Source organism: Octopus bimaculoides, chromosome 14, assembly GCF_046866305.1.
Source record: "Octopus bimaculoides isolate indiv1 chromosome 14, ASM4686630v1, whole genome shotgun sequence".
Classification (NCBI taxonomy): Eukaryota; Metazoa; Mollusca; class Cephalopoda; order Octopoda; family Octopodidae; genus Octopus; species Octopus bimaculoides.
This window is the reverse complement of record NC_142941.1, coordinates 20,961,088-20,981,685: the sequence shown is the minus strand read 5'-3', so window position 1 is coordinate 20,981,685 and position 20,598 is coordinate 20,961,088. Positions and strand designations below refer to the sequence as shown.

The following is a 20,598-nucleotide window of genomic DNA, read 5'->3' as shown; positions in this document are numbered from 1 at the left end:
TACTTTACTTCCAGAACACCTACCTCCCTTACTAATTACATTCCTAAGTAACAAAAACTACCAACTACTTCTAATGAGTCATCTGGACAATCAAGAGACTCAATTTCCAGTGTGCACATACACATTGCTCCAGTGCATCTACTATCACATACAAAGCTTACAATCTTGGATAGTCTGCTGGCGATTCCACTACATTTTTTTGTGTGTCCATAACTTACATTGAGTACAGCATATTGAATTTATACCTACCCCTTTTATGTATACTGTGCAAAGCCATTTCCCTGAAGGTGCTGGGCTCTTGTCTTCTTTCTTACTTGCTAAAACCTTCATTTTTTGCAAGGTTTACATTAAGGCCTCTCAATTCCAGATTTAGCTTCCATGCCTGAAATTCTTTCTCTAATTTCGCTAGATTCTGCTATGTGAACATGATCATGAGCACTGGACAGCCAGTCTGAAACTCCTCAATGATGGCTTGTAAGACTGTGATCTCCTATCATACTAAATTCATTACTAAAGTCATTGCCAACTCTCTCTTTACATACTGCATCCTTGTGCATAGCTTGAATCACCCTCACAAGCCATTCATCTACACCTAGTTTCCTCAGAGCTCACCAGATTACTGAATGTAGTACCCAGTTAAATGCTTTCTTCAAATCAATGAAAGCCAGGTGCAACAGTTTATTTTTAGCCAGGTTTTTCCCCTTTTGTTGCTTCAATAGAAAGACTGCATCTAAGAGGCTTCTTCTGGGGAAAACCCAAACTGCATCTCATCCAGGTCTATTCTACCATGGATCAATTGGGCCATGACTTTCTCTGTGATCTATACTAGATATTGAAATAAATAAAGTATTGGTTTCCTAGCTAGATGGTTAGGTGTTGATAATCTCTCTCTCTCTCTCTCTCTCTCTCTCTCTGACATCCCCCCACACATACACATTAGTTAGGCCAGGATGGGTTGGGGGAGGCAGTAGGATGGTGGTGTTGAGGCTTTTTGAAATTATGCTAGACTCTTGGACAGGAATAACTGGAAGAAATTGTTGTGGGCAATGCTTTAAAAAATGGGCAGGTGAAGATAATTATTAAAAGAAGCAGTTATAAGGAGAAAACAAATAATAAATTGTTTAATAAATATTTTGGGACAATGAAAAGATGAGGAATGTGTACACAAAATGAGTTAAAAAGGGAAGGATATTGATTTGGGAAATCTAAAGTACCAGTGACTAACTTGTAAGAAAATGTCTGAAAATTTCTACATTAGAATTTCATTCAATTTAATTTCTTCTTCAATCCTTTTTCATAGAATAAAACCAAAAAGATTGCATGAACAAAGAGAAAGACAGAATTATTTAACACAAATTCTCAGGACATGGTGCCACCTTGTCCAAGAAGAGCAGTCCTTTCTAATGGAGGTATGTCACTTAAATAACAGAGTCAATCTTTCAATTCTTTTCTCATTATCATAATTCTCCAGGAAAGTAATGCTTATACAAACTGTAATGCTTGTACAAACATAAAAGAAACAGAGACAAAACTGGATTTATTTGAAAATAGGTACTCCTGAAATGATTTACATATATAGGTCTAGACAGCTTAGTTTCAACTGTTTTTTAGGAGAAAAGACCTTGAAGTGAGAGACATGAAAGTAAAAGTAGGTAGCACTATTGTTGAATGCTAAAAACAGGATGGTAGAGACAATAAACAAAGCTGAAAGATTTGGCTCAAAACTTAGAAGCATAGTAGGTACAATAGAGACCCAATGTATTATCTAGTGCATTAACATGATATAAGATGCCAACATAATTTCAGTTTGATGTTTTGCTGATGCAATCTGTACTGTAAGGTAAAAGTATTCTAGTAAGCTGAATTTGTTACTTAATTTACTAAATTTAGCAATTTTTGCTTTTTATACATTGCTAATTCTGTTGAGAAATTCACAAATGTCCTGACATGTATATTATCAGATTAAATACTCGGAAGTATTTAGCTTTGTCTCCCTAAGTTCTGAGCTCAAATCTTGCTGAGGTAAACTTTGCTTTACATTCCTTGAAGGGATTAATTAAATGCTAAATACATTCTGTGTCAATTTAATCAATTATATCTCTTCCTTGCAATTAAATATCTTTTTACTTAGGTAATGAATCGCACCTGCATTATCATTACTATCAATAAGATGGCAAGCTGGCTGAATTGTTAACATTCTGGGCAAAATGCTTAGTGACATTTCCTCCCACTTTTTGTCCAAATTCCATCAAGGTTGACTTTGCCTTTCATCTTTGTGAGGTTGTAAAATAAGTACCAGTTGAGCATTGGGGTTGTCAATGCAATCAACTAGCACTCATCCCCCAAAATTTTAGGCCTTGTTCCTATAGTAGAAAGGATGATTATTATTATTATTATTATTATTATTATTATTATTATTATTATTATTATTATTATTATTATTATTATTATTATTATTATTATTATCTTCATCATCTCTTTTTTCAGGCAGTTGAACAGTTGTATGTAAACTCTGTGGTTAATGAGAAATCTTTAGAACTTCTCGAAATGGTTGTGAAAAAAGTCAGTTCAGTTTCTTCTATAAGTAACAACCATGCACTTCTTTTGGTGCATGGTAAGCTCCTTTCTCTTTATTCCAGGTATGTTTTTTTTACACTTTTTTTTTATTTTGAAACATTTTTTTTTATATATATTTTTTATGCTGGAATAAGTGAAATGGTTTTCTTTACATTTATTTTTTAATTTTGAAAATTCAGATTTGGAGCCATATATATATATTCTATTGGATTTCTTGTCTTACAATTAATCTCTCAACCAGAAAATAGGTAGACTGAGATAACCAGAGTAATATAATTTCTATGATCGTTACTATGGTTGTAGCAGTGATGTAGTGTAGAGCATCAGCTGTATTGATCTCATTGATTTTTGAGGACCTGTGAAAGGGCACAGCTCCATCTTCCACACCAAGCAATTTAAAAATAGAAATGTTATTTCCTTAGCTGTTATGATATGCTAACTTTTACATAGTGCAACTTGTGCAACTGTGTACATAGTGCAACTGTGCAATTTGTGGCTCAGTATCTTATCTTATAGAGACACTTGGCTTTTATCTCCTCTCAGTAACTGTTTTTGTTACCTTTTTATGCCATAATTTCTGAAACCAAATAGACTTACACTCAATTCCACACAATCAAACACATGTATGTCATAATGTATACCAGTGTTATGTAATAATAGGTTCTATAGAGGACAGTGTCATAGTCAGGCATATTATGCCCATTTTACTGTGTTCCACTTGATCTTCTAGAGTCACAAAAAATTATAATAGCCATTGCTTAACTCCATGTGGAAGACTTTTTGATTTTGTTTAGGCTAAGCTTTGAAGATTAGTTAGGGCAGCCAAAACGAAGTGTATGTTTTACCTAATGACTAGCAAACATTGAAAGATTAAAGCCCATGTTTTGTTTATTCCAACAGCAACAGTGCTTATGAGTTACAGTCAGCCGATATCCTCACTATTATTCTTCTAGCATGTGTTCAACATCCTTACAATTCTGAACTACGAGCTGACAACTTGCTAAGAAAACCTCAACCAGAACAACAACAACAACAACAACAACAACAACAACAACAACAACCATCATCATCACATAAGCAAGAAGATGAAGAACAACTAAGTGAGCAACAACAGCCATCACCACAGCAACAAAAACAACAACAAGGTGAATGTCAGCAGCCATCCTCACAACAAGACGTTGAAGAACAACAAAGCAAGCAACAAGAACAATCATTACAGCAGCACAAAGATGAAGAACACCAAAGTGAGCAGCAACAGCCACCATTACAGCAACAAGAAAATGAAGAACATGAAAGCAAGCGACAGGATGAACGAAAGCATTCATTACAGCAACAAGATGAACAACAACAATCATCACAGCAACAAGATGAACAAGGAAGTGAGCAATATCAGCAACCATTATCACCACAGCAACAAGAAAATGAAGAACAACAAAGTGAGCAACAGCAAGAGCATCCAGTAGAACAAAAAAGTGAGGACAATTTGCCATCAGCTTCACCACATGTTAGTCAACAAAGTGAGGTGTTAGAAACTTCTAGAACTCTTAGTGTTGTATCAGATGGTAGTCAATCCCTTGGACTTGACTCTGTTAACAATACAGCAACTGATCAAAGAAAAACTGTTCAAAAGGTTTGTTCTTAAAATCTTTATATTTTTGTAATTGTCATTTTTTTGCATAATTACTCTTAGAGATTTTTTCCTTAGATATCAGATACTATTTATTTGCGAAGGAGAGGATGGTATAAGTTATTGGATCTAACACTCAGTAGTATTGGATCTAATAAGTAAGTTATTGAACCTAATACTCAGTAATAGTAGTAGTATGGGGGAATGTGCTGTAACAGTGTGTTGCTACATCCACCATTTGTTGGTGATTCCCTACTCTTGGCAAATGACATCTTTGCACCACTCAGGTGACAACCCTCCAACCCTTGTTTTTGGGTAGTTGTTGTTGGCGATTGTTTTATGAGGTTGGAGTTCAAATCCTACCTCAGCCTCTTTTAGTTACCTTTTATGACATGCAGAGGAAACATTTTTTGACAAGCTCATCCCCACACAATATTACTGTTATTTATTATGACATGTGAGGACAGAAAGAATGAAATATTTGATTTAGATTGCTCATTGTTTAGTTCCATGCTTTTAAATTCTAGATAGAAATCTAACATAGGTTAATTCTGCTTTTTCATACTTCTAAAGTTTGTGAGCTCAGTTCAGTTGATTATATCTTTTCTGTTATCAAAATGATCTAAGTCTCACTTCTGTTATTTATTATTAGTACTGTCACATTACTAAAAACTGAATCTTTGGATTCACTTGTCACATTCTTGACAATAATACTTACTTATTTCTTCTAGGCTTTCATTTAACTGTAGTTAGAAATTGTAGGATGAAAACAGTTCTTTTTTTTTTCTTTTCCATAATGGAGTATAAAAAAGACACTGCATGTGAGAGATGTCAGTTGTCTCAACCAGCTGAGTTGCAATATTATTACTAGTTGTTATTTTTTTTAATTTCTGAAAATATAAAATCTGCAGTCATTGTCAAATCAACAGTAATATCAAAAACAATAACATCTTGCTCTGGTCATTAAGCCAGTATTTTAGCATCAGTATGAATTTTCTACATCTTACCTAATTGCTACATCTAATAATAGGTGCATTCTGCAGTTTACAATTGAGAGATACCAAGATGAGAGCCATTTCCGGCAGAAACTTCAGCAACTTACAATTACAATCCTTCAGATCATCACTGAACAGTGTTTCAGACTCCATCACTAATTGGAGTATGGTTGCTATTGCTTAGTCCTGACTGAGCAGATCCAGGATCAGTGGCATTCCAACCACGATCATTTTTAGGAGTATGTGGATCTCATCTGTCTCTTGTTTAAATAAGTAGGGTATGATTTAAAGGAAAATTTGGGTGGTGTTTCTAACAGGTAGAGCAACCATTTAGAGACTTCCTTGTTGACTGATTCAGGTAATGGTTGATAAGGGAGGTATAAAAAGAAGGCTGTGTCCCTTAAATTAGATGATGTTAGAAGTGATATATATATATATATATATATATATATCCTCTTCCTCCTCATTTTCATCATTAACAAGGTTGAGATGGTAACAATGGTTTTGGTGGTGATGATAATTGTTGATACAGCTATGTTCATGTTGGTTTATTATAGAAAGACAGCTATCAAAATGGTGGTGGCAGTGATGGTAATAATTTAAGAGATGAGGAATTATGTACATTATTTACACTATTTACATTTGACAGATATTTGTCCTGATCTTGTTTGTTGTTAACACAACGTTTTGGCTGATATACTCTCCAGCCTTCATCAGGTGTCTTGTGGAAATTTCGAACCTGGGTTCTCATTCATAAGGTATTTTTCAATGTTATTATTATTATTCAGTTCACTGCCTGGAATCAAACTCGGAATCTTGGGGTTTAGTAGCCAGCGCTCTTAACCACTATGCTATATGCCTGTGTGCAATTATGGAGTGAATTTTAGGGCTTATAAATCTAATATTTTCCTATCCTTCCTTAATACCAGTTCCCATATGCTACTCATATCTGCACTCAATCTGCTTAGGAGGTTATTATGTCCTAGAATATGTGCTGTTTCTTTTAGTTTTCGTATTTTCCAGTGGTGTTCTCTGTCTATTATCTTAACTTCCTCCCACAGGGGGAGGTAGTCTTCATTTTTTCCATACATGATTAGCTATACCTGATTTATCAATATCTCCTCATGTTCCTCTACCCTTATTTTGAGGGGGCAACATGTTTCACCTTTGTATAACCTACCACAGCTACATAGGATGGAGTACATGCAATCTTTGGTCATATTCTCTTCTATTGGTGGTTTTACCCGAAGGAGATATTTGCGAAGTGTTGTATTACTCTTGAATACTGTCCTGATGTCATATGAGATGCATATCTTTTGTATCTTTTTGGAGAGGCCTTTCACATAGGATAGACAGACTGTGGACAGTTTATTGGCTTCATCCTCTCTTTTCTTCATAATTGGAATGGATAGTATGTTTTTGGGGTAGTTGTAGCCTAATAGAATGTTATTGAGCTTGATCATTTCTTTGTGGTGTGTATCACGATCGCTACTTATATTCGTCACTCGATGTTTTAGGCACTGAGCAATCCCTCTCTTTACACTGTATGGATGGAGAGAATTGAAGTTGAGGTATCGTCCAATGAAGATTGACTTGCGATATACGGATGTCCTGAATCCATACTTGGTGCGTGTTATTAATACGTCCAGGAATGCTAGCTGATTGTCTTTTTCCTTTTCCATTGTGAACTGTATGGATGGCTTTATTGAGTTCTCATGATCTAACAGCATTTGGACATCTTCCTAGTAGGGCCATAAAGTTTACAATGGAAAAAGAAAAAGACAATCAGCTAGCATTCTTGGACGTATTAATAACACGCACCAAGTATGGATTCAGGACATCCATATACTGCAAGCTGATCTTCACTGGACGATACCTCAACTTCAATTCCCACCATCCATACAGTGTAAAGAGAGGGACTGCTCAGTGCCTAAAACATCGAGTGAAGAATATAAGTAGCAATCGTGATACACACCACAAAGAAATGATCAAGCTCAAAAACATTCTATTAGGCTACAACTACCCCAAAAACATACTATCCGTTCCAATTATGAAGAAAAGAGAAGATGAAGCCAATAAACTGTCCACAGTCTGTCTATCCTATGTGAAAGGCCTCTCCAAAAAGATACAAAAGATATGCATCTCATATGACATCAGGACAGTATTCAAGAGTAATACAACACTTTGCAAATATCTCCTTCAGGTAAAACCACCAATAGAAGAGAATATGACCAAAGACTGCGTGTACTTCATCCCATGCTGCTGTGGTAGGTTATTCAAAGGTGAAACATGTTGCCCCCTCAAAATAAGGGTAGATGAACATCGCAAAACTGTGACATGAGGAGATATTGATAAATCGGGTATAGCTGATCACGCATGGGAAAATGGAGACCACCTCCCCCTGTGGGATGAAGTTAAAATAATAGACAGAGAACACTACTGGAAAATGCGAAAACTAAAAGAAGCAGCACATATGCTAGGACACAACAACCTCCTAAGCAGACCGAGTGCAGATATGAACAGCATGTGGGAACCGGTATTAAGGAAGGATAGGAAAATAGATTTATAAGCCCTAAAATTCACTCCATAATTACTCACGGGTATATAGCATAGTGGTTAAGAGCACAGGCTACTAACCCCAAGATTCCGAGTTTGATTCCAGGCAGTGAACTGAATAATAATAATGATAATGATAATAATAATAATAATAACATCAAAAAATACCTTAGGAAGGAGAACCCAGGTTCGAAATTTCCCCAAGACACCTGATGAAGGCTGGAGGTTATATCAGCTGAAATGTTGTGTTTTAACAACAAACAAGATAAGGTAGCTGTCAAATGTAAATAATGTAATAGATAGTAATAGTACATAATTGTCAGATGATGGTAGTAATAATGACAGAGGTACCTTACATAAAAAAATTTCAGAATTTTTGGTGACTAAAGTAGTAGTGGTACCAGTATTGTGCTGTGCTTGGCTAAATGCCTTGCAATATCTACTTTGCTCCCCATATTTTCTGAATTCAGATCTTCTCCAAAATCCATAAAATAACTGCTCATTACTACCACTTATGTACTGGAATTGATTCAGTTAACAATTTTTACTCCCTGACGAATTTGCTGTTTTATACCAAATGAAGAAACCATTATTATCTTATAAATTTGCAGAGTTTTGAAATCCATAAAGCATCATGTAGTTACTTAGAAGATCTTGACAACTGTGAAGTATCATCAGCAGATTTGCTATCCGTCTCTAGTAGAAACATCTCTGATAGTAAGCTTTCTCTATTTTCTTTATCATTATTATTTTACATTTGATTCCCATACTTGTATAGGATGATTATTATGGCTGTTTGTTCTTTTCTATTGCCAACCATTTTACAGCATGATGCATTTTGTTGTGCCATTGATTCTAAAGGTCATCTTTCAGGATTAAAGTGTCTCTCTTTCTATTTTTTTTTAATAAGTTTCTGCTCTTCTTGACAGTCTATTTTAACTTCCGCTTATGTAATGTATATCTCCTCTGTGCAATTAAGACAGAACCCTTTTTAAATACTCATTTTTATGTCTCATCACTATGTAAGGAGTGATTCAGTTACCAAGGGTGGGTATACAGTATATTGAAAATGCCCCACAGAGTGACAACTGTGCCCTGCATAGTTATGGGTTGTCTTTTGGCAAGGTATAGCACCTGTTCAGCTACCCTGCCAGAGATACAGTGAAATCATGGGACTGCAGCATAGCAGATTGTGAAGAGGCAGCGGAAGAGCTCAACTGAGCCAACAATGTTTCTTACATTGATACTGAGTGGAGGAATCCTAGAAGATCAATGGTCAGGATCACCAAACTCTATCAAGAGATTAACTGATATGCATCAGTTAATCTCTATGACTCAAGTTCCCAATTCAAATTCATAATAATGGAATTTGATGGCAACAAACGGTCATGGGAATCTACAATAGCAGTGCAACCAAGAGAGAGTTACCAAGAAACTTAGAGTTTCAGTCTAAGACTATTGGAAGTAATAGCTGTTTCCAAGATGTAGGGGATGTTATGTACAAAGGAAGTCTAAGATGATAGTGTAAGGTAGCTGCCACAACAGCTGTCTCTTTTATGTGCATACAAGGAGTTCAAAATAGTAATCTGCAATGGCTGGGAATGAGACTATCTTCATGAATGTAAGTAGAGGAGGACATTTAGCTACCAAGATAACTAATCAGGATAAACTAATGATGGTGGGCCTGGATTGTCAAGAGCAGTGGAAGGGGTGAGAGTGGATGTATACTGGCCACAAACTTTGTAGATATTTTCAGATAATTGATAGTTTTACATGTGTTACAATCATTAATTAATAACCATTAGTAATAATTATGTATGTGTGTGTGTGGGGGTGTATATTGTCTATTGTCTATGTGCATCACCTTATCTTGTCTGATGAAAGGTATGAACATTGCCCTTCATCAGATTAATTTCTTTTTAATATTTGTGTTTGAGTTAATATAGTTGTGAGTATGTTTTCTTTAACAAGTTAGTTACTGGAATAAAGGCAGTGCCCATGACTTTTGCAGGTCCTTTCAGACTAATGAGATTGATGCAGTTGATGTTTACTTTGAACATCTGTTAATGTCTGCTAAAAAACATTAACAATGAGAGAATTCCAGCTTGTTTGCAGTCCTAGAAGAAAGGGTTGAGAAAATATATCTTGGCAGGATGACAAAATAGGGGGCTACTACTGCAGGTTTAAAGCATAGGCTGGTAGTTGGTAGTCTCACAAAACTTGGCTTTCTTTTAACCCTTTTGTTACCGACCCACATAAGACAGCTCCTGGTTCTGTTTTACAAATTTCCTGTTTAAAGTGATCTGAATTAAAACCTTCCATCAAAATTTCTTGTTAATTGTTTTCCAAACATATGATTAATAATGACAGTTATTTTACAAGTTTCTTCATTATTTTCAAAAATAATTTAAAGAAAAGCAGTGTATTTAAACATAAATATAGTAACAAAAGGGTTAATGAAAATATCCCCCATCTCTACCAATATGCAATTCTTTCATCATGTGGATGAATTATTTGTGTAAATATTTATTTATGAACTGTCACTGTTTGTAACATGTTACTTTCATCTGTTTCTTATTTCAAATATGCGATTATGTGTGCCTGTGTTTTTGACACGTTTTGTGTGATTATGCTATAAAAAGTTTAACTTAGTCATCTTTGCTCTGGCATCTTCAGCTAAAAGTTAAAGATAAATCAACATTTCCAGCATGCTAGACTTGTCATACTTTAACTTGCTATATTTGGCTGTCAAAGAAAGTATGGCTCCTCCATCATCCAGTTAGATATCCAACCGATTAATTTTGTCTTGAAAATTTATCTGTCTGTTTATATATCTATCTAGCTGATTTGCTCCATGTTATGTCCATATGTCAATATATCTTTGTAGTATGTCTATCTATATGCTAACAGACCCATCTATCATATTAATATATCCATTTTCTGTGTAGATGTACAGCATAGTAGCAGCAGTATTGAAGAGGATAATGAAAATATCAGTTCTGAGAGTATTTCTTATAATATCAACAAAGCAAATATTGAGGTAGGTATGTGCACTTTTTTTACTCTGATACATTTGTATGAAATATCGTCAAAATGATATGGGGAAATATTTTTGATCTATTTACATATTTTCTTTAATGATTCAATTTTACTTGCATTTCTAATGTTCCTGAACACAATTTTTTTTATCTCTTCTAGAATTCTGAAACCTTACATCATTCTTGCTTATCCTCTAGACTTCATCAAATATCTTTAATATCATTTTCTTGACATGAATTGAAGACATTGAACTAAAATAAGGAAAACACCACTCTAGTTTACTAACAATATATCAAGCTAGTTAAGGAGCATTTATCTGGTTGCTTAACATATTAGAAATAGCAGCCAAATCTCCCTCAATGTCTCGTAAAAATATGTTGGATAATGATGTATGGGATTCCTTATTCCAAAAGAAAAGACAGCTTGGCTATAGCTGGAATGGTTTTTGATCATAGGTCTGCCCTCATTTAGGAAACTGTCTCAGGGCTAGGCAACAACAACACAACAACAACCATAAACTTCTACAGTAGGACACTTCAACTTAAAATAGGTTGCATACACACCTTGTCTCTAAACTGTTTACAGCAACAAACCATGGACATTAAAATATATTGATATGTGAGAAGCACAATTCATGTGTGTTATCAACTCTCATCCACACAGTTCCATGACTACTTACCCAATCACTCATAAACATCCTAACATAATAGCACAATACTATTCTATCTCATTTCTGTCTAATCCGAACAAATACAAAAACACACATAACCAAAATATCTCCATTATTATTGGCCATATTATATTCTAACTCTGTGCTGTGCCACTACTGACTCCCTCTTGTGAATCCTGAAGAAACAATGCTTTCACATTAAGCCCACTTTGCTCATCTTTACTGTGACAAAATTGACACAGCATGATCTAATGACTACTCTACACCTCACTCAATCAAGCACTGCATGGTAGAGTATACTGCATAGTTGCATAATCACAAGTAGATTGAAATATGACATATCTTGAATGGAAAAATCTTATGGCTGACTCCAACTGCCTAATTTTCTTCCTCTGTGCACATCTCAATTGAAACAGAGCTGACAACAACTCAATTACCCACAAAATATTAGTGTAATCATAAGCATCTAGTAAAGTTTCTAAATTCAGTTCTCAGTGTAATAATTCCCCTTTTGAAAATAGACAATACATGTTTATGAAGTTGACCAAAAAGGAATATTGAGGATATCTTTTGTATCTTTTACTTGTTTCAGTCATTAGACTGCGGCCATGCTGGGGAAGGGTATTAGACATTTTAATACTTCTTATTATATGCATACATCATGCAATTGCATTTGCCTGATAAAATTTTCCCGTCAAGAAATTCTGTGTGTGAAAAGTAACACTGTTTTGCTACTGATAATATGACATTTCCATTCCTTATCAGAGTATCAAATTAACATAGTCTGAGAGAAGACTAAAAAAAAGAAAAAAATCATTGAATAGAAACAGATTAAAGAGGAAAACAAATTGACAGGATAATATGAGATTTATGAAAAAGCAGTCCATGCACTCAGGCATGCCCTCTGCATCCCTCTCTCAGCTGAAAGATCCTAGTCTTGTGGGTTTGTGGGTACTGGTGTTACATAAAAGTACCCATGCTGGTGCCATGTAAAAGAACCCCTGCCTGTGCCATGTAAAAGCATTCATGCTGGTACCATGTAAAAGGGCCCATGCTGGTGCCACGAAAAAGCACCTAGTACGCTCTGTAAAGTGGTTGGCCTTAGGAAGGGCATCCAACCATAGAAGCCATGCCAAAATAGACAAATGGAGCTGGGCAGGTCAGCTCTCTAGTTGGTCAGCTCTCTAGTTGGTCAGCTCTCTAGCTGGCCAACTCCTGTCGAGTTATCCAACCCATGCCAGCGTGGAGAATGAATGCTAAAGGATGATGATGACATCAAACATGAATGAAGGGTCTTTAGTGTTAAAAGTTATGATGCAAATGGAAATGGAGATGAAAAAAATAAAAATGAAGGAAGACAAGAGAAGCTCAAATATCGAATTTTTAATAACACTAATAGGGTTAGGGTTATTGAATTCTGACTAAATGTTGAGTATATAATAAGAGTAATGGAGAAAACTCAAATAAGCAATAACAGTATTTTCAACATAAAAAGTTTCATGTTTGCATATAATAAAGTTTTGCTGTGACAAGATGAAAATATCTGTATGAGCAACAGATTGAGAAGTATGTCTTTATTTTCACAAAACATCCTTTAACTAAATATGTGTGAGACAAAGCATGAGAAGGAGAGAGAGAGAGAGAGAGAGAGAGAGAGAGAGAGAGAGAGAGAGATTTATGAGTGTGTGAGAGAGTGTGTGTGTATGTGAGAGAGAGAGAGAGAGAGAATGCCATTACATGTTTTCCTGCCAAATTTTAAAAAGATCTCTGGATAGTTGAACTTTTCATAACAAATATGCTTTTGGTGGTAAGACCACATGATTCTAAATCTTTTACAATATTCATTCGACATTGTGCCAAGAAAAAAACCCCAATAAACAGTGGCCCTTTGATCTGCTGTTGAGTAGGCATCAGAATAAAAGAGAGCTTGATTGGCTGTAATTCTGTCACAAAGGTGTGGTTACTAGGTGAAATTTTTTACTTGATTATCTTTCAATGATTATGACCATCCTACTCCAAATAGGTACCATGGAGCAGTACATTTCAATATAAGCAGTAGGAGCACTATATAACTCATAATTCTAAACTCTGTTATCAGCTATTGCAGAGGAGTCAAATATCAAAATATCTACAGCCTTAAGTTATTTTATACCATATCTTATGCTAAAACTGAATTCTAATGGTTCATTTTGATTAAATTGGAGAAATCAATAAATGTAGTTCATTAATTATCAAAATTTAACAGTTTTTTTTATCAGGTAAAATTCTTTTAACAAATAGCAAGCTTAAATTTGATTAGGACTCTTCTAATTTATTTTTGTAGGAATTCAATTTTTATCAAGGATGGCAAGAGATTTTCTTTTCTGTGTTGTTGGCATTCATACTATTTTAAATTTATTGACAATGTCTCACCTTTTCTCCCAAGAGAATGAAATATCCTTCACCCTGTTCTTAGTAATATCAAACACCCGAAGAAAAGTGGTTGTTATCTATCAGCTTAGGTACTTTCAATCATCATCATCATTGTCATCATCATCATCATCATCATTCTTTAATGCCTGTTTTCCATGCTGGCATGGGTTGGACAGTTTGACAAGAGATGGCAAGCTGGAAAGCTGCACTAGTTTCCAATTCGATTTGGCTTGGTTTCTACAGCTGGATGCCCTTCCTAATGCCAACCACTTTACAGTGTGTACTGGGTGCTTTTAACGTGACACCAGCATGAGCACTTTTACATGGCACTGGCACAAGTGCTTTTTACATGGCACTAGCACAGGGCTTTTGCAGGCCAATCCTCTTAATCAGGAGGAATGGTCTTAGCACTTCTGTTGTGGAGGACAGGTCTTCTTGGGTACAATAAGGCATCAGGTATCTGGGTCCTTTGTCGTCTCATCTGAAAGGTTTATTGTCCTGAGCTAGTCCTTCAGTACCTCATCCCATGCCTTCCTGAACCCCCCCTCTTCCACAAGTTCCATCCATATTGAAAGATCAGCACATCTTTATGGAGCTGTGGATGTACTGGATTATTACCTTCTACATGTGTGTCACTTTCAGTGACATCCAGACTTGTGACAATCAAGAAATAATAGATTTCCCATTGCATGAGTTTATTTCTTCCTCTGGATGTGTCAGCTCTGCACACAAATGAAGTCTCTACCAACTTCAGCAGTGAGTCAGATCTTTCCTTAGTTTGATTAATGTTACTAAAAACGTAATCTTTATCATTCCATTTATGAAAATAGCTGACATCATAAGGAGGTAGTAACAAGTAGTCAGGGAGTAAGGCAGTGATTGAGATTTGTCTATCAATTAGGTTGAACATTAAATGTATGAGAGGGTAGCCAAAAGAAACCAGAAATTTGTAATGTTATTTTAATCACTTAGTTTTACACGTTTACACTTTTATTGCCTTCAAATTATTCTCCATTTGAAGCAATGCATTGGTCCAGATGCATTTTCCCCCAGTTCAAAAGCAGTTCTAGAACTCTGGTGAAGTGATGGCTCTTAACACCTCTGTCATTTTTTCCTTCACCTCTTCTACATCTGCAAAACGTTTTCCTTTAAGGACGTTTTTCATTCTGGTGAACAAAAAAAAAGTTGTAGGGAGTAGGATCAGGCGAATAGAGAGGGTGGGTATTATCCTCCAAGATCAGTTCATGAATTTTCATGATGTTTTCATTTGTTTGGGAGGTCACCAGTTGCCCTGAACAAGGTTGGTCTTCAAGCAACAAGTGACTATTCCTAAAGCATGAAAACCACTCGCAAACTTGTGTTTTCACACATTGCAGTATCCCTGTAAGCTGTTTGAAGCATGACAACTGTTTTGGTTGCCATTTTACTTAGCAGAAAGCAGAATTTCATGGAAGCACACTGTTCCTTTGTTTCAGCCATCACAAAAATTGATGAACAGAGGAGAAGCACTGCAAAACAAAGACAGTTCATGTGGTAGTACAACTTTCTTTGGTGACACCAGTCAACAGACTGATGCCTGAGGGTCACATCAAGTGATTTCTAGTGGCACACAGAGAACATTTCTGATTACTTTTGAGTACCTCCTCATATGCAGATAAATTTGTTTTACCTTTATAACACAATACAAACCTCTGAACCATTACAGTTCTTATTAATTCCAACTAATCCTGCTGAGTTGTCTATCAAATAATACATTTCTTTTATTGTTTCAGGAATTTTTATGAAAACTGTCATGAAGATTATTACAAGACAAAACCATTAAATTAGTTCCATATGAATGCTTTCTTTTTATCTTTCTAGGCAAGCACTGAACCCAAACTAGCTTCTAGTAGTGCCAAGAAACAATCGAGGAAGTATACTGGAACCACTGAATCCAGCAGTCAGTCTACAAGTTCTAGATCAAAACTATTTAACACTGCCATAAAACCAATTCCTGTGTGTTTACATACTTCTGCATGTTTGTTTACTCCACATCAATTGTTCTGTATAGAAGTGATTCCTGGCATTGTCTTGGTTATTGTTTTAGAGGTAAGCTGTTATCTGTGCTATGTAAATAGAGGATTGCTCATGTTTCTGTTACTTTTGAAATATTATTTATCAAATTTATTTATTTTTTTAATGCTATTCAAATCTATTCATGTCTTTCAATTTGACTCAAACTACAAGTGATTTTACTTGATTTTCAGAAACATTTGAGAAAATTTTTCATTTGTCAACATTTTAGATGCTACTTCTTTTTGTAAGAACTTGTGGGCTTTTACGCCTTCTTCTTAGGGGTGTTATCTTTATCATTTTCATTATTGTCTGTGCAATTATCTGTATTTTTCTGCTCCCTTATAATGGATTCACAGAAAAGAATTTGAATTCACAAAGTTGTACTGAACTGAAATGAGATGGAAACAACTTAGACTGAGCTGTGTTGCTGAAAACTATAATGATGGTGGTGGAGATGGTGATGGATAGTGTGAAGTGTAGTATTTTTTTTATATTGAACTAAATTTTTTATATTGCCTTTCACATAAGTGCAATAACAGAGGGCAACAAAGATTTTGCTACTGGGGTAAAAGCATGTGTTTTAGATGAAATTGAGGATGCTGATTCTGAATCCACACTCAGAATTGTTCTAGCACGTCAGGATTTTGAGTTATGCACATGTGCTAGATTATAACTATACTTTTAGCTCGATATAGGCTGTATTATAAAATTTGCTAAAATGAAAGCAATCTTAATTCAAAATTAAAGAATTAACAGCAATAAAACAAACGATGAGAAAGTTCATTATTTAGCTTAGCAGTAGATGGCGCTGATGTATTGTGTGCAAGTGCCAGATACATCAGTTTGTTCTTGGTAACTCTCAGTATCGTGTGCATTGTCGTCACATATTGCTCTGCATGAGTACTGTTTTAATTGTGTTTATTGTTTTAGATTATGAATAGGAACAGCTGTGTGAATCACTGAGATAACTTTTGTTATATATGTGGAAAATTTGCTCTGTGTGACCAGCAGAAGAACATTGCCACCAAATTAAAAACTGTCTATAAATATTATTTTGGGTGTAAATTTGGAGACCAAGACAAGAGGTGGACACCTCATATATGCTGCACCGTGTATTACTTAGAAGGGAGTCAGAAAGATTAAATAGACAAGGTCAATTATATGAATGAAAGGAGTATAATAGACTGTTGTATATATTTTTTATGCTATCTCTTACTGACTAAGCAAAGACCCTAACAATATTTCCTGATGTATGACTGATTTGCTTTCCCAGTTGCAGCAAAGTCATATTGTTATCATTGATACAAAGCATGTTTTTTCATTTAATGTAACCCAAGATAAACAGTAGATTAGCAGAATCATTTAAGCCTTGCAGTTTTTGATGTGGGTCTTAATATATCGTTAATCTAATCAACTGTCCACTTATTCCAAATTTCTGCCTTTCATCTTTCCGAGGCTAGTAAAATAAGTACTAGTCAAGTAATTTATTGTCTGCTTGCTTGAACATTGTTATTTTTTATAGAATATGGATGACAGGCGATATAAGCTAACAAGAGAAAGAATAAGATGGTATAAGCAACGATGTAAAGAGAAATAGAAGGTTAAATCACCAGAGTAAGCATGGGAACAGTAGCAGAGAAGGGAAAATATGAATCAAAGAGAATACAATGAGTATTTACAACAAAGAATGTATTCCAGATAGAATAGAAAATGAAAATGAGAGAGAATGTAAAAAAAAAGACTGCAAATATATGTGAAACTCTTAGATTTATAAATGAACCTCTGAACTACTGAGAAAATGGGAAAGTCACACTCCATCAGCCTTATCCAGAAAAACTGAAATATTTTTAAAATGAAAATCATGCTGAATATACAAGTTCACAAGAAACACTAATTTTTATGGTTTTATATAAACTACCAACCATCGAAAACATTTTTCATTTACCATGGCATTTCCACAAGTACTGCTAGTTTTATATTAATATAATAACTTTGGTTGCTCGTTGGGTAGTCATGATAGAGTTAGAACATGCTGAAAGGTACAGAGACCTTTGGAGATGAGGAAGAGATGAACGATGTTTGGCGTATCCATGTGTATCAGTCAGAGATATGTATAGGGGATAACATTATTAATGCTTACAAAATATTTGATATTTGTATAAGCGACATCAGTGTGTGATGAGTGCAAAAGCCAAGAACATTGGAGTCACCATAGATGATGACTTCAGAGAAAGGTTTTCTTAAAGAGATCCCATAACTACTGGCTGTATTCTAATTTCCAGCAATGCCATTCAAGTCAATCTGGTTTAATCTGCCAACTACATGATCTCCTCAATGATATTACTTCTGGGAGCAGCAGAGGAGAACGACTTGTCCGAGGGGATTGCCAGTATACATTTGATGTTCTGGATATGTTGTTAAAGAAAGTCACTGGTTCTCGTGCAGGTCACAATGTGAGTAAAATTATCCTTCCTTCCTTCCTTCCTTCCTTCCTTTCTTTCTTTCTTTCTTTCTTTCTTTCTTTCTTTCTTTCTTTCTTTATTTTTTTCTTTCTTTCTTTCTTTCTTTTTTTCTTTCTTTCTTTCTTTCTTTTTTTCTTTCTTTTTTTTCTTTCTTTCTTTCTTTCTTTCTTTCTTTCTTTCTATTTTAAGAATGTAAGAACTTATGGTTGCGGCATCTGTGTAGCTAAGGCTCTGGATTACTTGTTCAAATGCCATTCCATTTGCTTGAATTTATTTATCTTAGAACATCATGTACAAAATTAACTTCACTGAGTAGTAGTAGTAGTAGTAGTAGTAGTAGTAGTAGTAGTAGTAGTAGTTATCATTAGGAGGGTGACATGCTTCAACAACATTGGTCAACAGCCAAAATATATTTAAGATGAAAACAGTTGTATGCACTGAAATGGACATGTACTCTGTCTCCTGCTAGATCATCCTACCAGGGCTTTACTCTCATTCAACGCCGCAGCTGTGAGCTGGAAAAGGCCTTGTGGCAGACCCCACACCAGATGGCTCGACGTGATTGGGGAAGATGTCTAGAGGCTCAACATCACCTTGAAGGATGCAGAGGGGCTGGCACAAGACCACCATGATGAAGAGTACTGGTGCATCTGGTCAGCTCTACACATGATGATGTCTCTGGAATCACTAACCCAGGATGACCCCAGCCCCATAAAGCAAAAGCAAGCAAAGCAAAGATTACAAAATTCACTCTGATTTTTATTTTTAAAGATTAGTTGAAATCTTTCAGTTATAATTATACTTCTTTTAGATTATTTTTTCTGGGTTTGATATGAAACCTGATTTTTTTCTCATTTACATAAAAAGTATTAGTATTTTCTATAACAAGGTTGCTGTTACATTCCAACCATAACTCACACAACTTTCAAATCACTACAAATTTGTCATCTATAATTGTCGTAATTTATAGATATTAATTTCAAATTTTGGCACAAGGCCAGCAATTTCGGGGGAGAGGTTAAGTCAATTACTGGTTGACTATGGTTGGACTTGAACTCATAACATAAAGACTGATGAAATGCTGCCAAGCATTTTGCCCTGCATGCTGATGATTCTGCCTGCTCACCACCTTATAATTTATAGAGATGGAAAGTTGCTTAATGTTGTTAAACATTTCTTTCGTATAGATTTCATATTGCATGGGGATTGATAGCAACAAATTTTTGTGTACCAAAACCACTTTCATGCTAAGTTTTGAACAGTAAATAAATAGCATCCATTTAGTTTAAGGCTTCTATGAGACCATCAAAAATATTGTATGCAAGCAATTTGCTATCATTTATAAAGAAAGGTGAAAGACTTTAATGGTAGGTACAAAACAAATTACTGACACCATTTGTAAGCAAGTTACATTGTTTTTAGCTTTGAGCCTATGATGCTGAGCTGAAAAGTTCATAGGCTGACTATGAAGGAACGATGCTAGAGTTGTGAAATCTTGCATGCATTAATACCACCAAGGAAAACATTGTGTTCACCACATCGTGATGCTATTGACAATAAATTGATTATAAATTGACAAGCAAGTGGCTATAAATCAACTGTCCAGTGTTATTAGCATATCTTGTGAGAGGGTTGATAATATTCTGCACCATGAACTTGGTATGACATAGCTTGAGGCAGATCCAGCTGGATGACTGTTGGGTTCATCACTTTGAGCCAGAGACAAAAAGACAATCCATGCAGTAGAAACATCCCTCCTTATCTGATCCAAAGAAGGCTAAGGTCATTTCATCCGTAGAGTAGGTGATGGCCTCGGTTTTTTGGGATGCAAAAGGTTTTGTGTTTATTGACTATCTTCAAAAAACACACCATCAATGGAGAGTACAAAGCCAACTTGCTGTGGCATAATTGACTTACCCCTCCTCCAAAATTGCTGGCCTTGTGCCAAAATTTGAAACCAATATTGCATTGCTTATGTTTATATAATATTTTCTCTACTTCATTAATCTTCAGTAACTTATTTCATTCTTTAACAAGGACATCAAGAAAAACATAAAGAAGAACTGGGAAAATGCTGTTCAAAAGGGACTGGATCTTGTTCTTGATAAGGGTAATGTGAAGGACTTACCTGACAAGTGAGAATTGATTCCTTTTTGCAATTATTTTTTCGATGTTATTGTATTGTTATATTTCACTAGGAATCAC

At 35.3% G+C, this 20,598-nt stretch overlaps 1 protein-coding gene and 1 pseudogene across 2 annotated transcripts in view; both read left to right on the top strand.

Moving 5' to 3' along the window:
* The window catches only part of LOC106876138 (uncharacterized), a 68,293-nt gene that overhangs the window by 30,960 nt on the left and 16,735 nt on the right, over positions 1-20,598 (top strand). For both annotated transcript variants that reach the window (XM_014924559.3, XM_014924561.3), the window contains exons 4-11: positions 1,301-1,409; positions 2,488-2,639; positions 3,478-4,207; positions 8,367-8,472; positions 10,704-10,795; positions 15,737-15,964; positions 18,214-18,384; positions 20,431-20,528. In XM_014924559.3, the coding sequence (XP_014780045.2) occupies positions 1,301-1,409; positions 2,488-2,639; positions 3,478-4,207; positions 8,367-8,472; positions 10,704-10,795; positions 15,737-15,964; positions 18,214-18,384; positions 20,431-20,528 (1,686 nt within the window). The remainder of the gene's footprint in view (positions 1-1,300; positions 1,410-2,487; positions 2,640-3,477; positions 4,208-8,366; positions 8,473-10,703; positions 10,796-15,736; positions 15,965-18,213; positions 18,385-20,430; positions 20,529-20,598) is intronic.
* Positions 6,965-7,658, top strand: LOC149132639 (uncharacterized; annotated as a pseudogene).